The sequence below is a fragment of the Aethina tumida genome, chromosome 1 (genome assembly GCF_024364675.1).
Source record: "Aethina tumida isolate Nest 87 chromosome 1, icAetTumi1.1, whole genome shotgun sequence".
Lineage (NCBI taxonomy): Eukaryota > Metazoa > Arthropoda > Insecta > Coleoptera > Nitidulidae > Aethina > Aethina tumida.
Genome location: NC_065435.1, coordinates 3,666,524 through 3,687,035, shown reverse-complemented (window position 1 = coordinate 3,687,035; position 20,512 = coordinate 3,666,524). Strand labels below are relative to the sequence as shown.

The following is a 20,512-nucleotide window of genomic DNA, read 5'->3' as shown; positions in this document are numbered from 1 at the left end:
CGGGGTCCAATGTAGATGGGTCTCCAAGGGATGCGCAGATCGTCCGACGGTTTCGCGGCCACATCATCCGCACCACGCCCCTTCTTCGATTTTTCGCACGTGGGCCAAAAACTATTTTTAGCAAATGAAAAAGAAAAAAAAACAACAAAGGCCTCCACGTGCACCCGTTACACCCCCTGCTGCAACTTCACTTGAACCTTCGAACTAAATTCCATCCTCAATGTACTTTGAAGACTTAATGACCATCAAGTTTAATGATGACTGCATTCGTGATAACCAAATGATGTAATTAGTCCAGATAGAGGATGGTAAAGATTCTTCCTCAGCTTCAAACACTCAACCAACAGATGGCATACAACAATAAACTATAAAACTTCTTCGTTTTTGATGTTTTCTAATTTTTACCAATAAACAGTTCTGGCTAATTTAAGGACGTACGACATGCGTGCCTTTGAAATTAATCCTGCCGACAAACATGCGCGGTCTATTTGTTTATCTTCGTGGCCACGTGCTCATCAATCACGCCTTTTGAACAGTTATGATTTGTTAACGGTAGGAAATTAAGGGCTTTATATATGCCACAGTTACTGACTGGAGATTTTTGGCTGATATTTTGATAATTTCTAAAGTTGAATGAGTCAAAAATCAAACTTAATGAGTACTACTTCTCTTGTTTATCTAAGGTTTGTTAATCATAATTAACCACCAACGGAGTGTACACATGCCTTAACACCTAAAGTTTGAAAATGAAACTTTTAGAATATTAAAGTTAAAGAACCTAAAATCTTAAGAAGCAAACTCAAAGAGTAATGTTTATTTGTTTTTCATCTCAAGTGTGTTTAAAATCGGCAGTAATTACCAAAGAAGTGAACACCTGCCTTTACTCCTGAAGTTTGACAATGAAACTTCCGGAATTTCCAAAGCTAAAGGACCAAAAATCAAACTCACAGAGTAATACTTCTATTTTCTAAAGTCAAAGGATCTGAAGTATCAGATTTAAAGAGTAATAATTCTATTTTTACCTAAGAGATGTTCAAAATCATTATTAACCATCATAGAAGTGTATACAAGTCAATACAATCAATACAATATTTAAAACTAAAGGATCTAAGAACTTCTATTTTTTTACTTAAGATGTGTTTAAGATCATCATTAATCATCAAGGAAGTGAATACCTGCCTTAACACCTAAAGTTTGACAATGAAACTTTCGGAATATCTAACCGGAACCTAAGACCTCATTAATCAAACTCAAAGAGTTATACTTCTATTTTTTACCAAAGGTATATTTCAAATCATTATTAACCATCATGGAAGTGTACATAAGTCTTAATTTGTGAAGTGTGGCAATGAAACTTTTTGAATTTTAAAGTTAAAGGATCTAGAACTTAAAAATCAGCTCCAAAGAGTGTTGTTTCTATTTTTTACCTAAAATGTGTTTAAGATTACCATTAATCACCAAGGAAGTGAATACCTGTCTTAACACCTAAAGTTTGACAATGAAACTTCCGGAATATATTAAACTAAAGGACCTAAGACCTCATTAATCAAACTCAAAGAGTTATACTTCTATTTTTTAACTATATTCAAAACCATTATTAACCATCATGGAAGTGTACATAAGTCTTAATTTGTGAAGTCTGGCAATGAAACTTTTTGACTTTTAAAGTTAAAGGATCTAAGAACTTAAAAATCAACCCCAAAGAGTGATGTTTCTATTTTTTACCTAAGATATGTTTAAGATCCCCATTAATCACCAAGGAAGTGAATACCTGGCTTAACACTTAAAGTTTGACAATGAAATTTCCGAAATTTCTTAAGATAAAGGATCTAAGATCTCTATAATTAGACTCAAAGGGTAATCCTTCTATTTGATACCTAAGGTATATTTAAAATCATTATTAACCATTAAGTGTACACAAGTCTTAATTTGTGGAGTCTGACAATGAAACTTTTGGAATTTCTAAAGGTAAAACTTAAAAATCAACCCCAATTATCTGTCTTAATTTGAATGAAACTTCCAAAATTTTTAAAGATAAAGCATCTAAGATCTCAAGAATCAATATCAATTTTTTACCTAAAATTATCATCATTAATCACCAAGGAAGTGAATATCAGCCTTAACACATAAAGTTTGACTATGATACTTCCGGAATTTCTAAAGTTGAAGTATATAAGATATCAAGAACCAAACTCAAATATTATTAACTACCAAAGGAATGTACACATGTCTTAAATACTTGAAGCTGATTTATAATGAAATGGCAATTTCTAAATCTGACAGATTTAAGGCCTCAAAAATCCAACTTGACCTGATTTCATTTTTATATTTTAGATGTGTCCATTCGTCATCATTAACCACCAAGGGAGAGTACACATATTACAGCATGTGATGTCGATTAACAAGGAAACTTTTGAAACGAACTAGTCTTAAATCATTTTTATTGATACCCCCAAAGTGGCTTCGCCAACAATGATTAATCTATTGGTGAATTGCGAACAGGAAATTGAGTTGCAATGAATTATTAACGGCGGAAATTTAACTAGGTCCTGCTAAGTTTGTGACATGCAATTACCGATAAGTTTTGATTGAGCAACGACAAGTTTTGTCACTATTAATGGGAATTCCAATTTCAAAATCCAACTGGGATTGGAATTTAAATTTGTAAAATTTACACGCCACAACTGTCAAATGCATTATCTGCTCATAAAGTTTATGCCTTCATTGTGTATTTACTTCGGGGAATTTAAATTCAATTTGTTCCCGATAGTTTAAAAACTTTCCCTTTCAATCAAAGCGACATCTGTGTTTACCCGTTTTCCCCAGTAGGAAATAACTTTAAAACAATCAATTCATCACTTTAACACTATAATGATAAACCGTAAAAGTTTCGCGGTGGAGTTTGTGTTGTTGAAGTTGAGTTTGAGTTGCAGCATTAATGCTCACTCAGCTCTTTTGGTGTCGACACCTTATAAGGAACGAGGGGGGGAAATAACAGCAGTTTATGTTTAATTTAAATTTATTTAACAAAGTACAATCCATCGCCATACAATTTATCACCTTAGTAGAAAACATTTCATTGGCAATATTGTGAAAGACACAAACCACACACCTATGTATGTGTTTATCACAATACGTCGGTCTAACTGATTTTTATTACGAACTGTCTGAATCAAAATGGATTGTCGATTTTTTAAATATTATTTATAATCCGATTAGCATTTTTTTTAAATTATAATAGTACTTTGGAAATTACTTACTTATATAACAATATAACTTGAAATTTATTACTTAATATTACAGATATCATCGAAAAAGATTTGCAATTTTTAATGTGATTTTTTTGAGTTTGCACTTTTTCAAAAATTATTTCATCACTAAAATTTACATCCTTAAGAGAGATAGATGACCTAACATTGTCAGCCGTTTTAGTTGCCTTTTCCATTATATTAAAGACATCAAATTAAGTTGGCAAGAAACATCTTTGTGTTTTTTTTTTTTAATCCGGACACCCAACAGATTTCGAAAGATACGAGATACATACATCGTATTTACAAAGACCAGAAAGAAATACAAAAATATTTGCAAGGAAAACATCTAGTATATATTTAATTTTATCTGAAATCTGTTACAGTCCGTCACATGAAATGATTTCAATCTGCTTTCCCATCGAATTTAACCACCGAGATTTTGTTTGTGTTGAGCATAAATTGTTTCATGAATGCGTTACATTTTACATCCACATTGAGCATCTCATTCGAAATGAAATGGTTGAATCCGAGTTGTGGTAACTATTTACAAACTTAAACTTTGTAATTATTGCTGAACAAAAGACAAATTGAAAGCAAATCATCTCCAAATGAACATAAACATGGTATCACGATTTATTTTCTTCTCAGTTGATGCACTCCGTATTTTGACAAGTGAAATGTCGTAGCAACTTCAGTTATGCCAGGGCCCTTGTGGTTTGCTCTTGGTGTTGTTGCATATGTTTACAATCCAAAAGTTTTCTAATGAGCTAACAAAAATTTACGTATTGACTTTGTTGTTCCTTTGAGGGAGATATTTTTGCTTGAAGCTGGTCAAAAAGGTTCCTCAAACAAGTCTTTAAACAAGATTTTTGACCACCAACATCAACAGTAGGTAACAGATCTAAGGCAACTTTTGGACGTGATAAACACACGTTCAGAGCGTTTGTCAATGGTCAGCAACTTCCTGTTAATTTCAAGCCCTGGCCTAACCAAAACGTGCATATGTGATACTACATAACTTCGAACCTCCTTCCAACGGCCTCTGCACTCAAATCATGACTAATCTTGAGTAATACTCTGTACATTTTATCGTATGATCAATTAAAAAAGCAAATGAAATAACAGACGGTTCTACGAAATTCAAATATTTCCATCTGTGTGTAACGGATTGATTAAAAAAGATAGATTAAAATGTTTGAACTCCCGATATGTCTCAAATTCGCAATCTAATTGTCGTCTGTTCATTTATTTATCTTTTATTAGACATTTCATTTGATTTTCGATTGAACGATACATGTGAAGATATGTACGAAGTCCTTATTAACTATTTTCTAAAATGGGGCCACTATATACAGGTATTTCCTTTCGATAGATGCGATAATTCTACTCAAAATGAACGTCTGGCAAGCCATATTACCTCTTGCAAAGTAACCGACCTTAAATCAACGTGGAAAGAAACTTGAATCTGAGAGATTTTATAGCTTGGTCATACACAATGTTTGCTTAAAACTTAACACATATAACATTAAAGAGTGGATCACCAAGAAGGCAAGGACTGATTGGGTTGGATGCTGGGCTTATTGTCAGGGACACAAATCTAACTGGTGAGCTTAAGCAAACATTTGTACATAAAACACTTTTAAATATATTAACGTTTGGTAAACTACTAACCTTGCCAACGATTTTTTACTTATTTAACTTTTAGTTATGCATTTTTGAGAGTGTAACAATTAATTTATCATTTACAAGAGAATTAATATAGTCTACATTAATATATTATACAATCAGTTCATTCTAAACACAAAACACAGGATTCGGCTCTATTAGTTTACTGCATGTGATCTTTGTCCTGTTATTTTATTATTAATATTATTGTCGTTATATTTTAATGCACAAACGATATTTCAAAACTTATTTACATTAAGTTTCATGACTAAAATATAACGAGATCTCATGGAAACAAACAGAAGTGACACATTTTTATGTATGTGCATGTCTTCGTTAAAAAATAAATGGTTCTCATGTTCCCAATGTCCCGTATTTAGTAGATGGAACATGTTGTATAAAATAAAATGCCTCAACAACAATTGAATAATAATGCGGCACGTGTTTAAGAAAACTTCGATTCGCCTTGTTACTAAAATACTGCACAAATACTATTGTCGGGTTTCCAATTTTTTTTCAAATTTTCATCGGGATAAGTCCGGTGTTATTGTTAAGCTCTAAAAGCGACGCACTCACTTATAAACGGGAATATACCATTGATATTTGATACAAATAAATTCAAGTATCAACGATCTAAAGATCTACTTTACTGTTATCCTAGTATCTAAACAGTCTTGGAAAATTTCCTTGTGTAAAGGGGATTTGCTTCATCTTAGTGCATTATCGTACTTGTTTTTTTCTAGTCTATTCAACGGTTAGAATTTAATTCGAACTCTCCCTTTATTTGTCGTTTGGATCAAGGGTCAACCTTCACCTTCACAACCACCCAGCAAGGATTTTATTAAAATTGAAGTTTGACCTTTTTATGATAGGACTAATGTACGAATTTAACGATTTAATAATCGGTCACTAATTTGGCAACGAGAAAGGAAATTTAAATTGCACACATCACCATCCTCTAATTCCTATTTGGCTGTGGGACATTCAATTAATTCGTTTTTATTAATTTTTAACGTTACTTCAATGTAAATCTTAAATGGCAGGTACGCAGATTTAAATAGGTTCTTTGAGCAAAAATCCTCATCCTAATAAAAAATATCTAATTTATCATCAATATTGTCCTAATTGAACCAAAAATTTTTTTTTTCAATATCGAGGACATGTAAAATAGAACCTAACGTCTCACCTACTGAACGAGTAGATTTCGATTTACATTTATAGGAATTTTCTCGATATTTTTATTACTAAAAAAATTAGCACCGGGGGTCACACGAAAAATCCTATAAATACGCGTGATATCACGATCAAAACAACTAGACTAGGAACGGATTTTTATTAATTAAGCCGCGAGATGTGCCATAATGTTGCACTGTTGCCAAGTCTAGCTTCGGTATAAATAAATTATTTACAGCATTATTACTTCAAAATTGTTCTTTCATGCAATTCATGGGTATTACTTGAGTTGTGGCACCTAGAACATTATCACCAACATCTCGACGGGGAACCAAAACGGGTACTAAAGGTAAAACAACAAAACTTTGGGCTTTTAGAGCTTAATAATTTTTCCGAATATATCTTGCGATAATATATGTGGCTAACCCAATATTTAACTTGTTTTATCACAGTATATTTGTGTTAATATCTAAAAAACACGATACATAACCAAATTCCAGTAAAAAAGACTGCCAATTGTAATGAACCTCAATTTGGCAGCGATTTAGGGAAAATCGCGGGTTTTTTTTATCTAAAATTATGGTATGAGCCATGTTTTTTCATTTTTTTTTTGTTTGAAAACTAGGACGCACACCATGTTTTTTTTTCAAGCCCTAGATCCGCCTGACCGTCATCTCCAAATTGCCACAGTTTCTTATAATCAGAGATATATCAGTACATATCAAAACTGAAAACATAATTTTATTAGTTTTAGTTTATTGCATACGAGCAATGCGCCTCTAAGTTAGTTTTGTTTTATTATTATACTTTTAGTTTAACTACATAGAAGAATTAGTCCTGGAATTCATCTAAATTCTTCTATAGCACTTCTTAAAAAATAACACACTATGCTTTAAGCTGAGTTTTAGTCGGTTTAATTAATTTTTTTTTTTTTATTTTTTTTTTATTCATTTTTTTATTTAAATGTTATGTACCAATATATAAATTTTATTATGTAATCAAGAAGACGGGATGTTAAACCAATGTGTGTAGTTGACACCATTCCAGTGCTTAAATGTAACGTTGAAGGAACAGCTTTGAAGATTTTTAATTGTTAATACGTTCAGTCTTTTTAAAAAATTAGGAGTCTACTGACGAATTGAATCAATCAAAGACAGAACGGGTCCGCCGACCACCAAGAGGGCCCGTTCGACGAAAATCATTTGGCACTAGCCATCGCGGTGTGTGAACGATGCCCGAACGGATGCGGACGTCCATCCGCACCCCAGTTGTTTGGTGAAGACAAGATTGATTGGCGCTAGGAAGTGATCGATTGGTTGGAAGACGGTTTGATGAGGTGCGGCCGACTTGGTGGTGGTGCCCATAACCGAAATTTATTGTCGTTGCTTTCAATCCGGCATTCTCAATTAACAATTATGGTCTGATAGAAAGAACTATGGGGTGACACCTTAGTGGTACCGATGGTACGACTAAAGCGACTAATCTGGAGATGGCGTGCCAGTTACAGGAGCGCTGGGCTACGAGACAATAATGTGAGGCGCCGAGAATAACACTGCTAAAGTTGCTATGATCGTAAACAGTGTGAAGATTATAAGGCACAATCTGTCCACCACCATGGCTGCGAATTTCCAGTCTCTGGTTATATTCGCCGATTCGTCGTCCTTCCGCATCTGATCCGTGATGAATCTTATCTCTTTTAGGATCATGGCCAATTCGTAGTCGGCGTTTATGCAACTGTGGGGTGCTACTACTGGTTCCGGTGGTGCTGGTACACGAGCTCCGTTACCGTTATCTTCAGTTTGTCTGGAACAACAACACTTTAGCTGTGATTAAAAGGGGCTACAACAATTTGGGTACCTGTAGACTGATCTAAAGAAAGAGGATGGTGGAATTGGCGTGGGTGTACCGCCACCGCGATGATTGTGTCGGAAATCATCATCTATATCTAGCACGTTAGCCAGTAGACTCTTGGATGACCTTTCTTTCATCTCTACGTCTGGAAAATGTATGGGTTTTCTCTCAGCGATCATCGGTGCAGGCCGATTGTGTGGTCCGTAGTCGGGTGACCCCGGTGGCCTGTGCATGCGCAGGATCCACGGCAGCCAAATCAAAAATATTGTCCTTATCTAAAACAACAACGGAACACATAATTACCAAGGTCTAAACGACAAGGGATACGTGTGCTTTCCCACGGAACGGTTAATCAATAGAAACCGCCTTGGCAAAGACAAATTTCGGCTCGATTTAGACAACTTAAATATACTCATTAACTATGAAAACCACCTTTGCTGGCAAACACAATATGGGGGTTGGTTAATTGCTAGGAATTTTTGGGGTGAATGCCGCTGGAACTTATGTAACGAAATATCTATTGTAACTCTCTTTTTCCATCTCGAGACAATGGCTCAAAGAAAGTGGGGGCTGATAGAAAGCTCAATGCCGAATGAAAGGATGAGAAACAATATTAGTGCTCGTTTATGTATACGTGACTCTTCAAAAATGCCTTCTCTTCTTTAACAATTACATTGCAAATCAATATTTATTGTGCAACTAGGAATGTCATGGAATGTGTTTGATGGATCAGGATTTGAAAGAACCAAATGCAATTTATTTATTTTATACTGATTCTTATAATCCAATTAATAATAAACTTGTGATTTAAAACAACAACATTAATTCTTTCTAATTAATTATAACGGAATGAGGAGTTACTATCTTCAAAAAGTCTTATATAAAAGTAAACTCATATCCAAATGTTAAAGATATTAAAATTTTATGAATTAAATTTGATTGTACTTTGTATTGTATATACAAGGTGTTTCTAAAATAGGTGATCAAAATTTAGCACTTAGAACACGTTCATTGATAAAGAAAATTTAAATTTTTTTCTAAAGTTTTACCTGAAAAAAATATAGTTCCTCAAGTTTATATTTAAAATATTGTATTTTTCTCATATTTCAGTAATCTTTAGCCCAACTGTGCTTAAATTTGGTATAAAATATATGCCTACAATTCAATACAATAAACTTTATCCTTAATGATACAGTAGCGTAGATTCTAGGGGCTTCTTCTCTTTTTTGCCCTATTTTCTATGCCATTAAATATTTTTTTACTATCAAGCTTTTTATATTTTTTACATAATTCAGAAGAGGTGCTTTCGATTAAACATGAAGAACTCACCACATTTTTGAGATATATCAGTTTTAATATGTGAAGAAAATTTAAATAAAATTTAAGTATATTACATTGAAATGTAGGTATATAGTTTAGAATAATACAGACCAAATTTAAATATTCTTGGACCGAAGATTAAGGAAATACGATTAATAAACAATTTTTGAAATTTTAATTTTAAAGGTTGTTTTAAATCATCCTATTTTCTACACCACTGTATATTTTTCAAAACTGTTAAGCTTTTCATATTTTTAGCACAATTCAGAAGAAAAAAGGTACTCTTGATTAATATTGATTATCACAGCCGTTTTTTTAGATATTTCAGTTTTAATGTTTAAAGAAAATTAAAGTGAAACTTAACTTTAATTAAAAAATTCTAAAAGATAAAATGACAAAAAACCTTGGCAACATTTGAACATGAATTTAAATATATTTTATTGCTTCATATAAAAGTTAAAAACGAAAATATCACAAGAAAAACTAATCAATTAAGTAAAAACCTAAAGCAAAATGTTTTTGATTAAAAATTCCTCGTTCCTTTGAATGAGCCTGTTTCCTCTTTCCGACATAAACTTAATTCCTAAATACATCTTTTGGTCAAAAGTACATTTCTGGTACTAAACACGTGCTTATCAAAAGGGAATTACAAAACATGACCAAATAAAATATTAAATTCTTTAAATCTTAATCAGAAAAATGTCTGTACCATTTTGAAGCTTCCTATAAAAAAGTAAATGTATTTTACGGCTTCAAATAAAAGTATCACAAATAAAATAAATTAATTGTCTAAGAAGGTACAGAAAAATTTTATTAATTAAACGTTCTTTGTGCTTTTGAATTAATATATTTCCTCTTTTGAGAAATAGATTTCAACAAGAATACCTAAAAGGTATTTTTCATAGTAAATTGTGCTTGTTAATAAAGACATTGCAAGTTTAATTTAATACTGGTTCCTTTAATCCAAGTAGAAATGAAATAATATTAAAAATCTGCGATACAAGGAAAAGGAATTAACTTTTAATTTAAGTCTAAAATTGTCTAAACAAATATTTGTTATCATTTTTCAAAACTTTCTTATAAAAAAGTAAACACAAGGAAAACTAATTAATTACCTAAAAATATAAAGCAGGATGTTATTAATTAAACATTCTTTGTTCCTTTGAACGATCTTTTCCCTCTTTGAGGAGTAGATTTGAGCACGAATTCCTGAATATAAACTTTGTTCAAAAGCACGTTTTTAATAGTAAATACGTATTTATTAAAACGGGAATTACAGTTCGCAAATAATGACAAGAGCGTATTGAATTTGTTTCATTCATTTCGATTTTAATTTTAAAATTTACCTCTCTATATGTGGAATTATTCCACGACGCAATTAAAGTCGATGCAAAATATTAAAAGTCATTGTTATATACGTTATTAAGCATTTAATTAGATGCAAACTAGCTTGAAATGTTGGAAACGAAGGAGGCTTAATTCAATTAGCAGATTAATATGATTTTACGAGAAAGACGGGAAGAAACAAGCCGTTTGCATATTTAAGCCATAAGTAAATGTATAATAAAATTTTGTTTTAACGCTCGTTCCATTATCACGCCCGGATACCATAGAACAAAGCGCCTTACCCAATTGGACATCTCGTGTGTGTCGGCGTTCCTATGATGGTAGTTCAGGATGAGGATGGTTGAGACGACGGACGAGGCGACCATGAACATGATGCAGTTGAAGTAGGTGCCGAGCAACGGTACCGCATCCGATGTGGCGGGCATCGTCTCGGCCACCATGTTGAGGAAGACGGTGAGCGAGAGGAGGATGGTGACGCCGAGCGACAGTTTCTCGCCGGAGTCCGGCGGCAGGGTGAAGCCGAGTACGGCCATCGAGGCGATCAGCACGCACGGCACGATCAGATTGAAGAAATAGTACAGCGTCCGTCTTCTGATTATTATCACGAACGTGATGTCTATGTACGGTTCCGGGCAGCAGTTGTAGTAAATCTCGTTCCTTTTTCCCGGTACACCTGAAACAAATTATTTCTCATTTTTACCCATAATATTTATCCAGTGGATGGACAAATTAAAAGAGGGGTTCATTAATTTTTAATCTCAAAAGAAAAGATATGGAGATAATTGAAAAATGAGACTTTTAAACTCAGCATAAATAAAAATTAATCAACCCTGTTTTCACAAACATTGATCAATCCAAAGATATAGAAACAATTTTTCCAAAAATAAATGAGAGAAGAAACATTGATAATCATGAGTCTTTTAAACACGTAACAAGCTTTTAATGTCATTTAGAAGAACCAATAAGATAATTTCATCAAACATACGACGTGTTAATGCTTTGACTTTATAACTATTCTTGTTTATACAAAAATGAATAAATTTAAAGATATAGAAACATTTTTTTCTGAAGATAAATGAGAAAAAAACCAATGATAATCATGAGTGTTTTAAACACTTAACGAGCTTTTGGTGTCAGAAGCTTTATTGAATGGAAACTGACATTTATAGGAAGGAATAGTTTTAGGATACAGCGTATGTGTCAAGCACAGAAAGTGTGGAGGCTTTGACTAACAACATCTTTTCCTGTTTTCACAAATATAGATCAATTCAAAGCTATAGAAACACATTTTGCCAAGATAAATGAGAAAAGAAACACTGATAATCATGTCTTTTAAACAAGTAACAAGCTTTTGATATCAGAAGCTTTATTGAATGGAAACTGACATTTATGGGAAGGAGTAATTTCAGGATTCTGCCTAGGTGTCAAGCACAGGAAGTGTGGAGGTTTTAACTAACAACATCTTTTCCTGTTTTCACAAAAATAGATCAATTCAGAGATATAGAAACATTATCTTCTGAAGGTAAATGAGAATAAAAGTACTGATAATCATGAGTCTTTTAAACACGTAACAAGTTTTTGACGTCAGAAGCTTAATTAAATGGAAACTGACATTTATAAAGAAAATTTCAGCCATCTGCGTATCTATCAAATATACGACGTGTTAATGTTTTGACTGACAATAACTATTCTTGTTTATACAAAAATGGATAAATTCAAAGATATGGAAACATTTTTTTCTGAAGATAAATGGGAAAAGAAACACTCATAATCATGAGTCTTTTAAACACTTAACGAGCTTTTGATGTCAGAAGCTTTATTGAATGGAAACTGACATTTACAAGAAGCAATAAGATAATTTCAGCATTCTGCGTCAAGCACAGGAAGTGTGGAGGTTTTAACTAACAACATCTTTTCCTGTTTTCACAAAAATAGATCAATTCAGAGATATAGAAACACTTTCTTCTGAAGGTAAATGAGAAAAAAAAAAAAATACTGATAATTATGAGTCTTTTAAACACGTAACAAGCTTTTGATGTCAAAAGCTTTATTGAATGGAAACTGACATTTACAAGAAGCAATAAGATAATTTCAGCGTTCTGCTTATCTATCAAACATACGACGTGTGAAAGCTTTGACTGACAATAACTATTCTTGTTTATACAAACATGGATAAATTCAAAGATATAGAAACATTTTTTTCTGAAGATAAATGGGAAAAGACACGCTGAAAATCATGAGTCTTTTAAACACTTAACGAGCTTTTGATGTCAGAAGCTTTATTGAATGGAAACTGACATTTATAAGAAGCAATAAGATAATTTCAGCATTCTGCGTTAAGCACAGGAAGTGTGGAGGCTTTAACTAACAACATCTTTTCCTGTTTTCACAAAAATAGTACAATTCAGAGATATAGAAACATTTTCTATATCTGAATTTCTGAAGGTAAATGAGAAAATACTGATAATTAACATAACTATTCTTGTTTATACAAAATGAATAAATTCAAAGATATAGAAACATTTTTTCTGAAGATGGGAATGGGAAAAGAAACATTGATAATCATGAGATTTTTAAACACGTAACGAAGCTTTTGATGACAGAAACTTTATTAAATGGAAACTGACATTTACAAGAAATAATAAGATAATTTTAGCATTCTGCGTTTTGACTGACAACATCTATTTCTGTTTTTATAAAAATGAATCAATTCAAAGATACAGAAACATTTTTTCCGAAGATAAATGGAAAAAGAAAAGCTGATAATCAGGGGCATTTCAAACTCATAACTGATATTTAAAAGAAACAATAAGATATAGAGACTTAAATGAGAAAAAAATCACTGACTACACAAACCTTTTAAATCCCCACCAAACTTGTGACGTCAATAACTTTATTGAAGAGAAACTAGACAAATTTTGGTTTTGTGTCAAACACATGGTGTGTAGAGACTATGAATAACAATAACTATTCTTCATATATTTTGTTTTTCAAAAATAAATGATAAGAGAAACACTGATCATGATAAGTCTTTTAAATTCTTATCAAGCTTGTGACGTCAGTAGCTTTGTCGAAAGGAAACTGACATTTATAAGCTTGTTATGTCAGTAGATTTATTGAAGATAAACTGGCATTTACAAAGGAAAAGAGATAATTTCATCACTCTGCGGTGCGGTGCGGTGCGGTGGCTTCGACTAAAAAACATACAGTCCAGTTTTATTTCTTTCTCAAGTCGAAATAATGAAACTGGAGAGCAGTAAAATGGTGAAGTTAAAACTAAGAACATTTTAAACCACTTCCTTGTATTGACCCCCCGGCATAAGCATTTGAAATATGGCTCGTTAAACGTCGAAATTGATTCATTTCCTCGAGCGAAGTAATTCGAAAAGATAACTTTGTACTCGTCCCGATCCGAAAGGGAATCCATAAAAAGAAGTTGTCCGATTTTGCACTAGATGGTGTAACAGTACTTTAATCAATATTGCGTCATAGTAAGTTTGTAAAAAATACGGGGGCTGCTGCAGAGATATTCGACATCATTATTCTAAACAGCGCCTAAATAAGGACTGCGAGATTCCTTTTTTATGTTGCCAGGCGAATGGCGAAGGGTGCTGGAAAATCCAAACGATAAGTCGGATTCGATGTAACGCAATTACGGTTCGCGTTCGCGTTCGCGTTCGCATCGCGGAATTTTATTTAAGAACCGCCAATTAAAACCTTCTGCTGTTTGGCTTCACAACCGGTCGGTTTAATTTAATTTTAGTAACACGTTACGTTTTCACACATCACAGTTAATATCCCGTCGCAACATACGTGGTGGATTAATGCTTACCTAGCAGGTCCCATTCACCGTTCGTAATAAAATTGCTGATGTCGCCTCCTGCATCATCTTGCAGTTGTAAGTCCAACTGTAAATAAAGAAAAGGGAAACACTTAAATTAAAAACGTCGTGCCCGAAATGAAATAAAAAAAAGGGGGAGTGGTATAGGTTTAATTAATTTTTTTAATATTGCACACAAAGACCAGAAATGTAAAACTTCCGTTTATCAATAGAGAACGTTTTAATTAATGTTTTCAGTTAATTACACGAATGAATTTTATAATTTTATTTATTTCGCTTTTTAATAAAGCCTACAAAGCTTTCGAAATATTTGTGTTCCAAGCGGGTAAATTTAAATAGACATGCCTTTTTTATTTAAAAAAGACCGTAATTGATTTCAGAGATTAATTGCACGTTGCAAGTGAATTCTTTATAATTTAAAGAGCATCTACAGTTTCAAGTTCGTCCAATGTTTAGTAATTTAATTAATATATCATAAAGTGACTGACTATATTATAAAATTTCTATTAAATAATTAAAAGTAGTATTAATCTGTATATCCAAATTTTACAGTAATTCTTTTTTTGTCTCTATGATAATATTTAGTAATTTAGTTAACTGGTTATAAAAAAAATATGATAATTAATACGATGTTAATTAATTTAACTTAATAATATTTACAGTAATCTTTTCATTTTTTGTTGCTTCCACATGTAATATTTAGTAAGTTTATAATTATATTATTTAATAATGAAATATTAATTTATTTCTTCAAATTTAAGTAAATCTTTCTTTGTCTTCATAATTTAATTAATATATATTTATATTATATATTTAATTAATATATATAAATAACAATATTATAAAATTAAACAGTAATCTTTTTATTTTTTATTGTTTCTACAGACTAATTTTTTAACTATATTATTAAATAAAAAAATAGTTTTAATTTGCCACTCCAATTTTTACAGTAAATATTTCTTTGCCTCCGTAATATAGTTCAGTAATTTAATTAATCTATAATAAAATAAGAATATTACAAAATTAAACAGTAATGTTCTTATTTTTTATTGTTTCTACATACTATATTTAGTCAGTTAGTTAATTAACGTCTCCAAATAATAAAATAATATTATAAAAATTAAACAGTAATCTTATTTTTTATTGTTTCTACACACCATATTGGATAAGTTAGTTAATTGGCCATTAAATTATAAATTAATTTTTAAGTATATTGTTAAATAAAAAAAAAAAATAGTTTTAATTTACCTCTCCAAATTTACAGTAAATCTTTCAGTTCAGTAATTTAATTAATCTATTGTAAAATAACAATATTGTAAAATTAAACAGTAATCTTATTTTTTTTCTATATGCCATATTTAATAAGTTAGTTAATTGGCCATTTAATTATGAATTAAGTTTTTAATTATATTATTAAATAAAAAAAAATAGTTTTAATTTAAGCTTTGTATTTTTTATGCACATACAATATTTTATAATTTATTCAATTGGTTATAAAGAGAGTAACACAAAAAGAATAACATATTGTATGATGATATCAATATTTACTATAGATTTGTCTATCCAAATTTGTATTAAACTTGTTATGGTCTCTTTAATAACGTTTAGTAATTTAGTCAATCTAAACTCTATCATAAAGTTAGTCAGTCACTTTATTATTATTAAATATTAATTTATATATCCAAATTTATAGGAATTCTTTTATTTTGTCTCCATAATAATGTTTAGTAATTTAGTTAATTGATTATAAAGTGTCTATCATGAAAAGTACTATTAATTAATAATATACATTATATTACACATTAAATTGAAAGTTAATTTTTAATTACACTATTAGTAAAAGTAACTATTTTGCAAAATTGCTATTACCATTTTTTTACTAATATTTACAGTAATATTTTTATATTTTGCATTATTAATTTAGTCAATAGGTCATAAAGTGACTAACATAAGAAAACATATCATACACTAATCTTTTTATTTTTGTTACTTCTACATGCAATATTTAGTAATTTTGTTATAAATTAATATTTTAATTATTCTATTCAATAATTAAAAATTAGTTTGATTTATGTAACCAAATTTACAGTAATTAATAATGTTCAGTAATTTAGTCAATTGGTCATAAAGTGGCTATCATAAAAAAATCTGTTAATCTTTTTATTTTTTGTTGCTTCCACATGCAATATTTAGTAAGTTAGTTAATTGATCATTAAATTATAACTTAATTTTTTAACTATATTGTTTAATAATAAAAATTAGTATTAATTTATTTCTCCAAATTTACAGTAAATCTTCCTCTGCCTCCTTAATATAGTTCAGTAAGTTAATAATTAACCTTTCATAAAATAATAATAATATAACATTTCTATCAAATAACAATTTTCTTTATTAACTTATTTATCCCAATTCACTGTAATTATTTTTTTTTCTCTCTAATGTTTAATGATTTATTCAATGGGATGATTATTATTATTATAATAGAGACAGACAGAAACATAAAAGTTCCGTTTATCAATAGAAACTTTTTAATTAATGTTTTCAGTTAATTACACTAAGGGATTTTATAATTTTATTTATTTCGCTTTTTAATAAAGTTTCCAAAGCCTTCGAATATTTATGTTCAAAACGAGTAAATTAAAATAGACAAGCCTTCTTTTTTTTTAAAGAAAAAGACACCGTAATTGATTTCAGAGATTAATTGTACGTTGCAAGTAAATGCTTTATAATTTAAAGAGCATCTACAGTTCCAAGTCTTTATTAAATTTTGCGAGTGTAGTTTGAATAATGAATTTAAATTTTCTAAAGAAGTTATAACAGGAAATAAACGTTGTTCTGTTTTATTTACATAATACAAAAAGTATGAATCTGCTTTTTAACATTTCTGCCTTAAAAGTTGGGAACTAATATTAAAAATACCATTCACGGCTTAGTGAACGAATTCCTTGTCATAAAAGTACGAATGCACAACGCAACTTTAATTAAAATTTATATAAAAATGTACACAATAAATAAAAATCCGTATGGAAAAAGGCGATAATAAAAAATCAAGTTTGAACAAAGTGAAATGAAAATGTATAGATATAGCCTGGAAAACGGTTTTGTAACTGTTGGGGATGCACGGTCTCGGTTTTAACCCTCATCAAACTGTGTGCTGATGGAAAGAAGGCAATTTCCTATTATCAATTAAATTCCAAACTTTACGACATTTCGGGTAAATACGTTGAATGTGAGCCGAAAGTTTTTTCATTAAGCATTATTTTTTTTTCTCGTCGTCGACGTCGTCGTCGTCGTGGTGGGTGATTTGGTGAATTTCCAAAACGTCATTTCGTACGTGTACGTGTTTAATTTTAACTTATGTGTGTGTTGGCGTTGGCAGATTTAAAATTACTGTAGCTTTCATTCAAGTGGCAATAGCTTATCTGCGACATATAAACTATCTCCACTTTTAAGCGGCACTGTTTCAAGAAAGAAAATTGTCTAGCGAGACATTTGTTAAAGACGAAAATCTACTTGAAATTGTGCCCCAAAAAGCTGCTTCACTTAATCAAGGAGACAGAATATATTATTCAACGGACCAACTTGCTACGCCATCCCTTTTTTATTGCAAATTCTTTAAATGTTCAAATTGTTCACTGTCTTCAGCTTTTATTGAATAAATTCAGTTTAAACACTTCGAACTAATAGTCGTAGCAAAAATAGAGCGCAGTTTTAAATGGTGAACAAGTTTTTGAAACAAATTTCAACCTTCTGCATGCATTTGCATCTATAAATACAAAAATTGATTTTGGACACGTTTATTGTTGTATAAATTATTGGTTTACATGCAAATTTTTTTAACAAACTATATTTCACAAATATTTTATGGCAATTAAATCGATTTGTTACCGTTTTAAAAATATAAATTGATGAATATGAATTTTTGAAATTTTATTTTAAGAAACAAAATTTTTACTAAATAATAGGTATTATTAATTTATTTTTCTCACACTTATTTTAGTACTTTACGATTCAGTAATTTAGTCAATAGGTCATATATATATATATATATATATATATATATATATATATATATATATGTATTTAGTAATTTAGTTAATCAGTACCTAATCTTAAAATATTGCTATTAATTAATAAAATATAAATTTACCTTAGTAATATTTATAATATTCTTTGTTTTTTTATGCTTTCATACAAAATTACAATTGGTCACTAAATTAAAAATTATTTTTTAATTATAATGTTATAACTATAATAAATAATATTATTAATTAGTCCATCCAAATTTATACTAAATCTTTTTTGCCTCTATAACAAGTAGTAATAATTTAGTCAATCTAATATAAAGTGACTTTATTATAAAATTTACAGCATACTAAAAGTAATATTAATTTATATATACAAATTTACAGTAATTCTTTTTTTGTCTCCATAGTAATGTTTAGTAATTTAGTCAATTGAATATAAAGTTAATATTTACAGTAATATTTGATATTTTGTTGCTTTCCCGTTTATTATTAAATAACTAAGTCAATTAGTCATAAAGTGACTAAAATAATAAAATGATAGATATATTACTTAATAATATCATATACTATTTATTTTTGTTTCCTCCACGTGTAAAATTGTAAATTAATTGTTTGTTTATACCATAAAATAATAAAAAATATTGTTTATAATTTAGTCAGTCTGTCATAAAGTAACTGACTATATTATAAAATTACTGTTAAATAATTAAATTAATTAATATACCTAAATTTACAGAAATTCTTTTTTTTGTCTACAAAATATCCCAATTTTTTTATTTTTTATTGCTTCCACATGTAATATATAAAATACGCTAGTTAATTGGTCATTAAATTATAAATTAATTTTTAATAATAATATAAATTTACTGTAAACATTTCTTTGCCTCCATAATCTAGTTTAGTACTTTAGTCAATCTATCATAAAGTACATTATAATTTTATAATATATGACAAAAATTTCTCCAAATTTACAGTAATTATTTAATTTTTTTATCTTTATAATAACTTGTAACTAATAACACTATTTTTTTTTCTTCGCACAAAATTGCAATAATAAAATACATTATTAAAGTTTCTTATTAATATTTACAATAATCTTTTAATTTTTTGTTGATTCCACACATAATATTCAGTAATTTAGTCAATTTGTCATCAAGTGGCCATCTTTCAAAATTGTTATTAATTAACAAAAATATTATTAATTTATATGATAAATATTTACATTTATTTATTGCTTCCACGGGAATATTTAGTAATTTAGTAAATTACTTATAAAGTGACTATATTGTAAAATTTCGATGAAACAAAATATATTATTAATATACATATCCAATTTTACAGTAATCCTATAATAATAAAATATATTATTATTAAAATTTCTTATTCATATTTATAGTTGTTTTTTATTTTCTACATACAATATTTAGTAATTTAGTCTATTTGTAACAAAGTGACTATTTTACAAATTGCTTTTAAATAACGAGAAGTGTTAATTTGTCTTACTAATATTTATTTGTTGTTGCTTGCATATTCAATTTAGTCAATGTATTATAGTTTTAATTATTTTAATAATGTTTTCTTGATACTTATAATTAGTTTTTAGTCATAAAATGACGAGATTATTTTCATTTCCAAAGAAATTTTTGGTTCTCTCTCTATATAATTGATTGAGTGAGTATTTCAATAATTTTGTAATGTATATAAACATTTTTAATATTAAATTTTATAAATAAAACAATTTATATTTTATTACACTCATAATTTTCCTAATTTGGTCAATCGGCTGTAAAGTGAATATTGTTCAAAACTGTTATTGATATTTACTGACATATTTTATATTTTGTTACAACCACATATAATTTTTAGTAATTTATTTATTCAATCTGGTGTAAAGTGAGCATTTTACAAAATTGCCATAATTATTCAAAGGATTATTAATTTTTATTATACACATTTATCCAATCCTTTCATTTTTTGGTTGGTTCATTATAAAATTTTCAGTTATTTAGTCGATTGGCAGTAAATATTTTTTGTGT

At 29.6% G+C, this 20,512-nt stretch overlaps 1 protein-coding gene across 1 annotated transcript in view; it reads right to left on the bottom strand.

Annotated features, from left to right (window-relative positions):
• Nucleotides 1-3,047: 3,047 nt before the first annotated feature.
• LOC109608305 (neuronal acetylcholine receptor subunit alpha-7) overlaps nt 3,048-20,512 on the bottom strand; it is a 123,825-nt gene continuing 106,360 nt past the window's right edge. The window contains exons 6-9 of the mRNA XM_049961001.1: nt 14,440-14,515; nt 10,889-11,280; nt 7,947-8,215; nt 3,048-7,892 (exon numbers count right to left, since the gene is read on the bottom strand). Coding sequence (XP_049816958.1) covers nt 7,607-7,892; nt 7,947-8,215; nt 10,889-11,280; nt 14,440-14,515 — 1,023 coding nt within the window. The 3' untranslated portion in view covers nt 3,048-7,606. The remainder of the gene's footprint in view (nt 7,893-7,946; nt 8,216-10,888; nt 11,281-14,439; nt 14,516-20,512) is intronic.